The sequence below is a fragment of the Neovison vison genome, chromosome X (genome assembly GCF_020171115.1).
Source record: "Neovison vison isolate M4711 chromosome X, ASM_NN_V1, whole genome shotgun sequence".
Taxonomy (NCBI): Eukaryota; Metazoa; Chordata; class Mammalia; order Carnivora; family Mustelidae; genus Neogale; species Neogale vison.
In genome coordinates, this window is record NC_058105.1 from 85,097,723 (window position 1) to 85,110,741 (window position 13,019).

General features: G+C 40.8%; 1 protein-coding gene across 3 annotated transcripts in view; it reads right to left on the reverse strand.

Moving 5' to 3' along the window:
• The window catches only part of ARHGEF9 (Cdc42 guanine nucleotide exchange factor 9), a 235,655-nt gene extending 226,466 nt beyond the window's left edge, over positions 1–9,189 (reverse strand). The window contains exon 1 of one of the 3 annotated variants that reach the window (XM_044234616.1): positions 8,891–9,189. In XM_044234616.1, coding sequence (XP_044090551.1) covers positions 8,891–8,920 — 30 coding nt within the window. In that variant the 5' untranslated portion in view covers positions 8,921–9,189. The remainder of the gene's footprint in view (positions 1–8,890) is intronic. The other 2 variants (XM_044234621.1, XM_044234620.1) reach the window with 2 other exon arrangements.
• Positions 9,190–13,019: the final 3,830 nt, after the last annotated feature.

Consider the following 13,019-nt stretch of genomic DNA (forward strand, 5'->3'; position numbering starts at 1 on the left):
CTAGCTGAATGCATTTATTTCTACCAACTGCCTGGTTTCCATTACTGAACAGCTTAATCACTTGCAGAACTAGTCATGTTCTAACACACACATAGACACATCAAAAAGAGCATGACGAGAAAACTTCTCAAAGCAATGGGCTCCTAAGAAGTTCCTTCCATCATGTCATGTATTTGGGGCCTTTCTCAGTCTCTCAAGCAGAGAATTCAGGAAGCTTCAGCCTTAGGGGGGAGGATTTGTCCCTTGTGAATGAAATCCTTTTTTTAAAAGATGTTATTTATTTATTTGACAGAGAGAAAGACAAGTAGGCAGAGCAGCCGGCAGAGAGAGAGGGGAAGCAGGCTCCCTGCTGAGTGGAGAGCCTGATGTGGGTCTCGATCCCAGGCCCTGAGATCATGACCTGAGCCTAAGGCAGAGGCTTAACCCACTGAGCTACCCAGGCACCCCGTGAATGAAATTCTTATTGCATCTCTTAACACTCAGCAAAAAGTTAGGTCTGGTCTTCTGAGGCCTGAATTCAGGGAAGAAGAAAAGATTGTATTCTGCCCACCCAAGTGTATACCCTTCCGTCCCGTCATACTAATTACTCCTTACATGGGTGGAAAATAGCAGAGATCACACAGCCCTTTCCTGTCTATTCACTGATCTGATTCTCACAGCAGACTCAGAAGATAAGCAAGGCTATGTGATGGTTAATTTTATGTATCAACTTGAGCTAGACTGGGCCACAGGGTACCCAGATATTTGGTTAAACATTATTCTGGGTGTTTCTGGATGAGATTAACATCTGAATCTATAGACTGAGTAAAGCAGAGTGTCCTCTCCAATGTGGATGTGTCCCATCCAATCAATTGAATACCTGAATAAAACAAAAATGCTAAAAGGGAACTCCTCCTGCCTGACAGCTTGGGCTAGAATTGCGTGCGCGTGCACGTGTGTGTGTGTGTGTGTGTGTGTACTACCTCCAGCTATCAAGGCAACTTCTCCCATTCTCTTACCTCTCCATTTGTGCAATGAAAGGAACCCTCCATCACTCAGTCTTATCATGTCATTGCCCTTTCTAACCAGGCAAAACTTTTGAGTCTGGCATTCAAGGATTCAAGGTCTTGCTTGATGTAGTCCCAGTTCATCTTGCCATAATTACTGGATCCAGCCACACCAGAGCACCCATATTGTATTTCCAGAACATACTATCATTTTCATGCCTCAGTTCTTTGTCTAATATTGTTCTATCTGCTGGGAACATTTTTTGTTTCACCTATGTCTACTCTCCACACCAGGCCAACTCTATTATCTGAAAGGCTTGACAGTAAAGCTTAAATACTTCTATTCTAGGAAGTCATGCCCAATCCTCTGAATCCCCTCAACCATGTATTTGCTCTACTGTACTCATATCACCGTCTTTGTACCTTCTATAGCATTTTACCCAGGCTGACTTTTATCTCTCCTACTGAATTATAAGCTCCTGAAAGCATAAAGTAATCTTGTCTTGACTATCCCATACCTCAGGTTGAGATAGTGCCCTGGAAGTAGCTGCTTGGTAAACATTCATTTTCTTAAATGGCCTGTTAAAATCCATTGCAGCATTGTTTATCATGGCAAATGACTGGAGATCAATAAAGGACACAGTAGAATCCTATGAAGCCATACAAAAAGAGGCATATCTGCAGGTAATGGTATGCAATAATCTTCAAGAGTATTATTAATTGAAAAACAGGCAAGAACAGAACTGTTGAATATGCTAACTGTATAAAGAAAAGACGTGTGTGTGTGTGCATATATATATATATATATATATATATATATGTAAATGCTTGAAAAGGTGTAGGATATATCTATGCAAACACTTAAGAAGCATACGACAGTAGCTGTCTGTAGACCGTGCAACCAAGAACCAGGGGCAGAAAAAAAAAAAAAGAAAAAAATTTATGAAAACAATTTTTACCTCAATCCCTTCCCTGCTCTTTGAATTTTGTGCCATGTGCATATATTGCCTATTTAGGGTAAATAAATTTTGTCATGCATCTATTACATGGGGAAGGGAACATATTGAGTTGTTATTAAGTATTGACCTAAATTTATTTTCACATTAGCTAGAAGGACCCTGAAGAATGTTATATGATTAGTTGGCAATTGCAAACAAATGAAGCTGTGGTTCTGAGCCAAATGGGATGGGCTCGGGCTCTGAAGGGAATATTAAAATTAAAACAATAAATATTTATATAGCTTTTACTCTCCTCCAGGCATTGTTCAAAGTACCTTATATGCATCCACTCATTTAATCTTCACAGCAACACTATAACTACTACTATCTTCCCAACTTTAAAAATGAGGACCCTGAGGGGTTAAGTAGGCTGCCCAAGACCACACAGACAGTAAGCGGCCAGAGCAAGTATTTGAATTCAGGGAATCTGGTTCCAGGGTCTATGCTCCCAAACGTTATACAATGTTGCTAATACCAAAATGGAGTGATGAAAGCTAGATAACTCTGCCTGTTATCACCAGCACCTAGCGGTTTATAAATAATCAATAAATACCTTGGATTAATGTATGAACTGATGGATGGACCAACTAAATTGATGTGTGCATGGGTGAGTAAATCAATGAGCGGCTGAGGAATGGATAGAGGGATGGGGTGAATGGGTTGTAGCTGGGTGAGTGGGTTGTGTAAAGAGTAAGGTTTTTAAAATCAGATCTTGATTTGAAATCTGATGCTGCCCTTTAGTTACCCCTGAGCAAGGTACTTAAACTCTCTATCCCTGTTTCTAAACCAGACTAGGCTATGAACTCCCAGAGGGCAGGGATATTTTTCTGTTTCATTCCCTGCTATATCCCCGATCACTAGAAGAGTACCTATATATCACATGGTATATGCTCAGCAAATATTTGTTACAAGACCTTATAAACTAACAAATGTGGATATTAAAACCCATTTTGTAGGGGCTAATGTGAGGATTGACTGAGATTACATTTAGTGTAACTGACATATAACATGTGAGCTTCCCTTCCCTTGCCCCCTACTAATAAAGAGTACAGAAGGCACATTTAACTGAGAATTGAGATATGCGGATTCTTTTCCCAGTTACTGAGGGGCATTCAGGAAGGGGTCTGCTAACCTTTTCTATAATGGGTCAAATAGTGAATGTTGTAAGCTTTGCAGGCTATGTGGTCTCTGACAACTACTCAACTCTGCCTTTGTATCATAAAAGCAGAATGGGCATGGCTGTGTTCCCATAAAACTTAATTTATGCACACTGAGATTTGAATTTCATATAAATTTTCATATAATTTCATATATATGTCACAAAGTATTATTTTTTTCCAATCTTTTTTCCAGCTATTTAAAAATATAAAAACCATTCTTAGTCTGTAGGCTGGATTTGACCAGCAGACTGTAGTTTGCTGACCCGTGATCTAAGGACTTGGATTAAATTATCCCAGTGTCCGTCAGCTTAGACATTATACCTGAGGCATCCCAGAAGTAACATAAGTATTATAAAGAATAAAGCCTGAAACTATACTTGCCATCAAATTCTGGAAAGTAGATAACAGAGCGGACTGGATCTGTTCTAGTTTAAGAGAACACCTCAAAAAAGGAGGAGGCTCAAATTTTGTCCCCACCCCTCATTTACCCAGGCTGAACTGCATTTTGAAATATATCTATTGTCAGAACTTCAACTGTCACTAATACCTCCCAATTCACTGAGTTTGATACAGAGGTCACACACTGCTTATTGGATATGCCCCATACATGGCTATCCAAGCATCTCAGACTCAACATGGCTCATACTGTACTTGCCATCTCCTCTCTCCACCTCTTTCCTAAACACTAGTCCTCATTTTGCATTCCCCATTTCTGGAAGGGATATCCTTATTCATCTGGTCCCAAAAGAAGACTCTGTCACTAGTAGGAAGCAAAGGAAGACTAGGGTATGTCACATCTTAATTGATCTTTCACCAGATTAATGGCAGTATTTTGACTATGGCAGCATCAATTAGTCTATGGCTCATTCCAAAGCCAAATTAAGTCCTGAGACTCTGCGTTTTTACACTGGCAGGTATACACGTGAATTAACTGTGGCAATGACTGTAGACTGTCTTCCACAGCCCACTCTCCTCTTCTTCCTTTGTATCAGAAACTTTGCCCCTGATTGTTGGCTGTGCACACTGCCACCCAGTTTACATGACTACTTTCCCAAGTTTCCCTTGCAGCTGGAAACATTCTTGTGACTCAGTACTGACCAATGAGATATAAGTAGAAATATTAAATAGGACCTTTAGGAAGATTTCTTTAAAAAGGATAGCGAAGTTCTTTTCCTCTTCTTTTAACCTTCCTGTTTCTTAAATTGTGGATGTTAACAGATGTTCTGGAGCTTCCACACCTATCTTGGGACCATTGAGCAACCTCAACAATGAAAGCCAAATGCTCGGATAGTGCAGGAGAGATGTTCCTAAAAGCTTCATGAAGTTGCCATACTGGCCCTAGTATGCCTATCTCCTGACTTCCTTTATGTGAAATAAAACCTGTGTGTTTTAAGCCAGTGTAGTTAGATCTCTGTTATTCATAGCAGAATCAAGCCAACTATCAAACTTACTAATTGGCCATTTTATCTTACCTATGCAGAGGTTTCTACCAACTCCAACATTGTGGATTTTATAAAGGTCACATGAAATTTGGCATTGAATTTAGTCTATGATTTCATATTCTCCAAAGCAGTGGCATACTAAATGTGGGACAGTGGAAGTGGGCAACTCTCAGTGCAGGCAATGGGGGGGTGTACTATCTATAGAATTTTTTTAAAGATGAAAAGTCAAATTATTTTTATCACTATGAATCAGTAATTTTAAGCAATGCCCATAATAGCATACTCCTCTCTATAGAAAACCTTTTGTTGGTCAAAGTTCTAAGCTACTGTTGTTATTATTGAGTTTTAAATCATCACCTTATATTACTTATCCTTTAATAACACTGCTTTCTACAAGAAAGTGAATTCAGTTGTGCCCCCCACACCACCACCATATACACAGACTTTACATGTGTTCCCTCATTTCCTTTCACTTGCAAAGTTTTAGAATTATTCAAGGTAGCTTTGGGTGAATTTCATGTCTGCAATCCCTCTGGTATTACATGTTTCATCATTTAAAGAGTAGGTTCAAAGTAAACAATGATAGCACTGTTTATAAAGTCAAAGAAACAGAATGTAAGTCACTACAATTCTGTCATTCTATTTGACCAACTGGAGTTTTTATTTGTGCTTAAAATTTAAAACAGCAAAAATAATACAAACTGCAATGTGTACTATTTGTGTTTAGTAAGTGCACATTTTAGGTTATATGTGAGATGTTACTGAATTTAATTATCTTTTAAACTGAAGTTCATTCCACTTTTTCATTATTAATTATTTAAAAATTAAAATCAAAACAATAAAATAATTATTACTACATGATTATTATTGAAAATACTTTTGTCATATAAATGAGCATATTAAAATGAGTTATTCCAGATATCACATATGCTAAGTATACCACATCTCTAAAGTAGTAATAATATAATTAATCTTATTGTACAAAATTTTAGAAAGCAAGGAACTGGCTTGCTGGTAATTCACATAGAACCAACCCTCAATTAGCCCCATCAGAGGCCAGGAACCCAAAGCAGATCATTTGATCATTGACTTAGAGATGAAATGTCCTTGCCTACATCTACCCATTCTTCATTCATTCTCGACCCACACTCAGCTGTATGAGAATCAGATGGGTGATGAAAGGAAAAAGACACAAAGTATCTACAAATGACTCTGGGTATAGCCATTTTACCCTTGTCCAAGCCACCATCCCCTCTAACCTGAACTATTTTAAGAGCCTCCTTACACCTTTTACCTTTGTTTCACTCAATTTATTCTGTTAAATTTTAAGGCAGATCATGTTCCTTATATATTCAAACCTTCTAAAAGCTACCCATCTCACTCAGATTAAATGTCCCCAGGGAAAATGACTTCCATGCTGTTCCTTAAACAAGCCAGTTGTCCTCTACCTCTCTCCAGCCCCCTTCTCCAGCTGTTTCTTATGTCTAGAACCCTCTTCTAAATATCTGCACAGAGCTTGTTTCTTTATTTCCTACACATCTATCTTAATCAGATAGACTCTAAATCAATCTGTCTAATATATCATCACATCCCCTATTTCTCTCTATTCTTTTACCAGGTTTTCTTTTTCTTCTTAGTGCTTAGCACCTCCTGTCATATTAATTTTTGTAATTGTTTAGTGAACACCCAACTCCCAGAATGTAAGATCCATGAGAATGGAAAACTTGTTTTTGCTCACTGCTATCTCCCCAGCACCAAAATCAGTGCCAACTCATAGTAGATACTCCATATTTTTAATGAATTAACAACTTCAATAACACCTGTGAAATAATGTATTTTACACCCATTTTATACATGAGAAAACTGAGATGAAAGAAGTCTGACAATTGGTAAGTGTTTCAGAGCTGAGAAGTATAAAAGCCAGGACTTCAGCCTCAGACTTGTGACTCTGAGACCACTGGTCTTTCTACTCAAGGCCTAACTCAGCACAAACTGCATTGCAAAGAGAAGTTATGAATAAATATACTAAACAATTTACTATCAAAAGTGAACTCAAAGGTTTTTTTTAACACTCTCTACTGAGACAGATTTTATTCTGTAAAATCCCTACTGGTGTTTCATGTTCAAGGACTTTCTTTCACATGTGACACGTGCCATCAGTTAAAGTAGTCAAATGTTCTAAAAAGAAATCGCACTGTTATAAAAAGCCTAGTATAAATTTCAAGCACTTTGCAAATGAAAAAAACAAGGAGTAAAGACCTTTTGACTGGCCACATTATGAAATGGTTGCTAAACAAATAATAACTATTTTTTTCCAAAGTGAGCCACTAGTTACATTTTGTCCAACATTTACTTTTAGGAATCTGGAATCTCAGATCTCCAAGGAATTTTGGTCATCATTAATAGCCCCATTTAACAGGTGAGAAAACTGAGATTCAAACATTCCTATCAAAACAATAGCAGGGCCAAAACTAGAGGTTTCCTGCCTCCAGACTGGAATAAATTTTCTTGAATTCTGGCAAATGATTAAATAAATGCTTTCATCATATAATATTCACCACTAATGTCCCCTAAAAATATTGTAAGAATTCCCCATCAATCAATCTTTAATTCTATAGTCTCTACAAGGTATCTATTATTCCCTCCTTTCTCTCACACATAATTGGCAAAACTTCAGATTTCTCCCACTAATGTAATCTGTTGTCAATGGGTGGCTCTGGACCCCTATACTAAAATATATTTAGAAGAGGTGGGAGGTCTCACCCATACTCAGCTACAAGAAATACCAGGAGTGTCATGTTTTGTTTTTGTTTTGTTTTGTTTTTCAGGCAAATTTCATGGCATTAGTTCATCCTGAAAGAAGTGTTTCCCAAGATCATTACTATTTGTTCCTCTCTGCCTATCAGCACCACTTGAACTGATGATTTTGTGAAGCAGTGGAGAGGGACAATGATAAAAATACAGAAGACTCCTGTGCTAGACACAATTTTGCCTTCATGGAACTGTGTGGCCCTGGGCAAGTCTCTCCCATTCTCTGGGCTGCAGCTTTCCTGAATGGATGACAAGGACTTGAAGGTCTTTTCTGGTTCTACAAACATTTGAAACAGCTTTGATGGGACCCCAGGGAAGGAGAGAAGTCTGAAAAGAGTCTCTTAAAGCTCTGGCATATAGGAATATAAACTGGTTGCATTCAAGAATCAGTGAAATAGAATCCTAAGGAAACCATGAGGAAAGGAGGACAGCTCCTCTGAATACAGTCCTAATCCATACCAAATTCCTCTTCCCTTCCAGAACAGGAGGAAAAAAAATAGTTAAATATCAGTTTTTACCTAACTGCTTCAGGCTACTTTCCTTCAGCTGTGGGCTGTGGCTGGCAGTGCAGAAGTGTGGGCTAAGATTGCCAACAACTGCTGCTACCCCAACCCAACTGCCCTCTAAGACCCTCTCGCCCATGCCTCCAACCCCCCAGAGTCTCTGACCAGACTTGAGCTACCCCTGGCTGAGTGAGAGACGCATCATGATGCAGCCACCATTTCCTCTCTTCAAGGGAAGTCATTCCAAGGTCTCCAGGTGGAGAAGGGAGCACCATACAATAGAATGAACTGTTGGAAGATAATACTAAACACACACACACAAGCACACACTCCTTAGATGGGGGGTGGGAATGAGAAAGAGCTCTTCTAACTGAATAGGGCTCAGACACATTTCCAGGATGAGGGTTTCTGCAGGTCTCTCTCCTTTACAAAACCCCGAGTGGACAGGGTGACTCCAGCCCAGGCAAGAAAAAGCTCCAGGGCCCCCCTATGCAGCATCCTTGAGAGTCACTCCCTGGCCCTCAAGCCCTGAGACTGGCCAGGGTGAAGGGGTACATGCAGCCTATTTGGGGGACCATGAAGCTCTTCCATACAGCCTTCTCCACAATCCCAGGCTTTTTGATTACCCCCTCCCTCCCAAACCCATAGCAGCTCACCGGCACCTTCAAGACTCACTGTTCCCAGGGAGACCCTCTGCCAGCCCCCCTTGCCCTCTTCGCCTTCCAGGTAACCCCCACTCTCATTACACCCCAATGGGGGGTGTGGATAGGAATGCAGAGGGGGATGGGAGGGGTCTTTCTTCAGCAGGCGATTGAACAAGGGCTCCTAAAATGGCCACAGCAAGCTCGCTACTGTCTCAAGGACAGTGGCAGAGAGGGCGGTGGGCAGAAGCCAGGGGGCTTACTGCAGGGCGGCGGAGGGTGAAGAAGCCCGGGGTGGGGCTAGGGGACTGAGGTTCAGGGAGGGTAAGCAGAGGTTATATGCACTCACCATTCCTGATCCGCCCCTTATCCACTGCATGGTGCCCGTGAAGTCCGGCTTCTCTGAGGCCTGCGTGGTTGGCGCCGGTAGTCTCAGGCAGGCTGGGCTGGCAGGGCTGGATCGAATGAAAGCCCAAGCGCCCCCTCCGCCTCCCCTCCTCCACAGCCCTACAGCCCAATCCCCTCCGCCCCGGACCTCCCCTTCAGTCAGGTTGTTCCTTCCCTGCTGGCAGGCTCTGCCTCTCCGCCCTCCAGCTCCAGAGGTGCTTGACTGGGAGAAGCGTAGGAGGAGGGTCCCAACCAACTGCCTTTGTCCCCTGCCAAGGCTTCAGAACTGGGAAGTGGGGTGCAAGGAGAGGGTGGGTGAAAATGACCTTCAATGAGGAATAGGCGGAGGCCACCTCTTCCTCCCTCCCCACCCGTGCTGTAGTTAGATGCTGTTTATTGTGGGGCTCCCCAGTTGTGTCAGTTGTGTCGAGTCAGCTAAAAGTCCTCTCTAAAGTTGCCAGAGGTGTTGGGCCAGCCTCTGAAATAATAAGATCCCGCCCCAGTGGAGCCATGCCAACAGTCTCTTGCCTCCCTTCCCCCAATCCTCCCTCTGCATACTCCCCTCTGATCCTCTCTCCTATTGTGTACTCTTCTGGGGCTTTCATCCTCATTACTTTCGTTTCTCAGAACAACCCTGTGAACACAGGCATTAGTATCTTCATTTTACAGATAAATAAATGGAGGTTTAGAAAATGGAAGAGACCTATCTAAGGTCACATAAAAAAGATAAAGCCTCAACTTTACCCTCTGCAGCTTTCCAAGCTTCTTTTTGCTAACGCAAGCGCGCCGGCGCGCGTGCGCACCCCTGCGGCGCGCGCGCAGGCGGACACACAAACCATTCCAGGATTTTACTTCACATCCTCAGGAATGTGAAAGGTAGCTTGTTGATGGATGAATTTTCCGTTTAATTATTTTGCTGAGGATGAGTCAAAAGAACATCAGCAAAACAGGCAAACGGAGAAACGACCCACCTCTTAATAATGTCCCTAAATCTGGGCAATGCAACCCAGGCTGACACTTAAACTGCTGAGTGTTGACATTGTTGGTCACATTCACACCCATTATTATTCCTTGTAGTCCTTACAGTTACCCTGTAAGAAGAACATGACAGGGAGTGTTAATTAGCCCCCTGTTAAATACATAAACACTGAAGCCCGAAGATTGAAAGATCTTTGCCCAAGGTAGCACAGCTAAATAAAATTATAAGTTGTTGTGGGTTTTTTTGTGGTTTTTTTGTTGTTGTTGTTTTTAAATCAGGGCAATGAATCACTCACCTTGGTATTTCCTACAGTGCTGACTGTTACATAGGAGATATCTAATAAAAACTTGGATAGGGGTGCCTGGGTGGCTTCTTAGTGGGTTAAGCCTCTGCCTTCAGCTCAGGTCATGATCCCTGGGTCCTGGGATGAGCCCCGCATGGGGCTCTCTGCTCAGCGGGAAGCCTGCCTCCCCCTCCCTCTCTGCCTGCCTCTCTGCCTATTTGTGATCTCTGTCTGTCAAATATATAAATGAAATCTTAAAAAAAAACTTGGATATTTTTGATGGATGCATTCATTCAATAATATTGAATCCCTATGTACCAAGAATTGTGATAGATGGTCAGGATGCAAGACAGAGTTCTTCATGGACTTTAAAATCTATTTTGAATGGAGGAAAAATAGACAACAAATAAGTAAACAACAGGATAATTAAAGGTTATGATACTTTCAAAGATTATGGACTAATTTATGTGATAGTGAATAGTCCTGGGATTGTAGAAGTTATAGACAACTATAGATAACAAGTTATAGACAACTATATCATTCATAATCCATTCAAGAAAATAGAAACAACCCTAGATCTTTTAAAGAGGGATCATTTAATATAGGAAATATATCTTACCTGCAGAGCTAAAAATCAAACAGGAGATGGTGAGGAAAGCCAACATTTAACAACCACAAAAAACTGCTACCACCCCTAGGGCTAGATAGATAATGGGAAAGATAATGTTGCCAGGACCGAGAAACTGGTGCTAAACTGAAACTAAAAGCAAGGGGTGGGTGGCTTGATGGTTCAGAAGCCGTGAATGGAGGAGTAGTTAAGCAGATGCTGGAATTGTGTAGGAGATACAGCCATTTCCAAAATATATCTCTCTGAAGCACAGGGGTGGGAAGTAAAGGTAATACCCAGATTCTTCCTTCTACCTGCTCACAAGTCTCCCTCAGGTGTCTCTCATTGGACAAAAGAAGTGAGAGGACAAGAAAGCCTAAGAAATTTAGTGTGAAAAAGAAGAGTGGAGAATAGATCCAAGAGCAGACAGCCCTGTGTTAATGTTAATGTTTGTGCCTAGAAACTCTTTCTGAAGAATAAATGTTCATCCCAGAAGTATAGAGGCTATTGAATTCTGTATGTCTTACATACCTACGACCAGTTAGAGGTGATATGATATAGTAGGTAAGAGTAAAAGCTCTGGTGCCAGAACTGCTTGGATTCAATTATTGGCTTTGTTACTTACTGGAGAAAGTTATTTAATGTCCTGTATCTTGAAAGTTTCCTTATCGTAAAATAGGGATAATAAAAGTGCCTGCTTCATAAGATTTGATGAATTCATCAGTGGAGAAAAACTATCTACCACAGGGCCTGGCAACGAGTAAACATTTAGGGCAGGATAACAGAAATTTGGAAAAGGGGTTTCCACAATCTCCTTGTCCCAGATATCTCCCTTAAAGCCCTGCGATCTCCTAGGAGCCCATTTTGTACTTAGCCTGGCACCAAATCTCTAGTGGACAAGTGCCCAATGCTGTCCTCTCATCAACCATGAGCAGCTTAAGGAGCAAGACAGTCTTAGTTAAGTCCCCTGTCTACCACATTCTTTTTATTTGAGTCCACAGTAATACAAGAAGCCCAGAGGCAGGCTTCTGGAGGGCAGAGGCAGGCTTCTGGGGGCCAGAGGCACCAGCCTAAGCTGGTCTTTACCTGTGTGCAGAACTGAGTGAAAAGCTGAATTCCATACTGATGGGTAACCTGCAACAGTACCCAGTTTCTTTGTGTCTCAGGTTCCCCAACCATAACAATGAACACACTAATTTTCATATACTTAATAGTGTTAAGCAATCAATTATCCATAAATCAGAGTTGGCAAGATCTTAAAGATTATCTCTTCCAACATTATTATTTTATAAATGAAAAAATATACCCCCTAGGAATGAAAGGGATTTCCAAAGTCATAAAATTTGTGGCTGAGCTAGACTGAAAACTCAGCTCTTGATTCTCAACAGTGAGTGGAATGCAATAGTAAGAAAAAGGACAAAAATTAGAAGTATACAACTACAATAACGCTAGTATTGAAAGCCTAAGCCTGACATCTGTACTATAACCCATGTTGTTTTGAAAAAATGATATTATTTAGTACATAGATCACTACCTATTCTTATTCATTCTCTTGTAAATTTAAAAGTAACAAGTAAATAAGGTAAATAAATAAATGTGTTAATACAGATGGTGATAAGTAATAAGTGCTATGAAAGAAAGTGAAAAGATAGTGGGGGAGGGAAGAGAGAATTTAGGTAAAGAATGATTCTCCAAGGAGATGACATTTAGTTGAGGCCTACAGGCTTAAAATAAGCCAGCCAAATAAAGAGGTAGGGAGAAATTTTTCTAGGCACAGAAAACAAAGTCCAAAGTCCAAAGGTTTGAATGGGCTTAGTGTCCCAGGAGTTAGAAGCACAATGAGTCTGAAACCTGGAGAGAAAGGGAGAGAGTTATAGGAAACAAACTTGGCAGAAACCCGGTCACATAAAGCCTTGAAAGTCATACCAGAAAATTTGTATTTTAATCTAAGGACAACAGAAAGAGAAGGGAGGGAATTGATTGGGTTTAAGGGAGAGAATAAATTGATTTGATTTACATTTCTAAAAAGTGTCCTGGGTGGTAAACAGACTAAAGGAGAGACAAGAAGTTGAAACTGTTGCTGTTGCTGTCATCCAGGAGAGAGAGGAAGTAAATAGACTGTAAGATCAATGAAGACAGCAAACAGAGGTAAACATTCTTAGGATGTAGTTTTGATGTAGAAACATCACAACTTGGCAATGGATTGGATGTGGTGTGTGAAG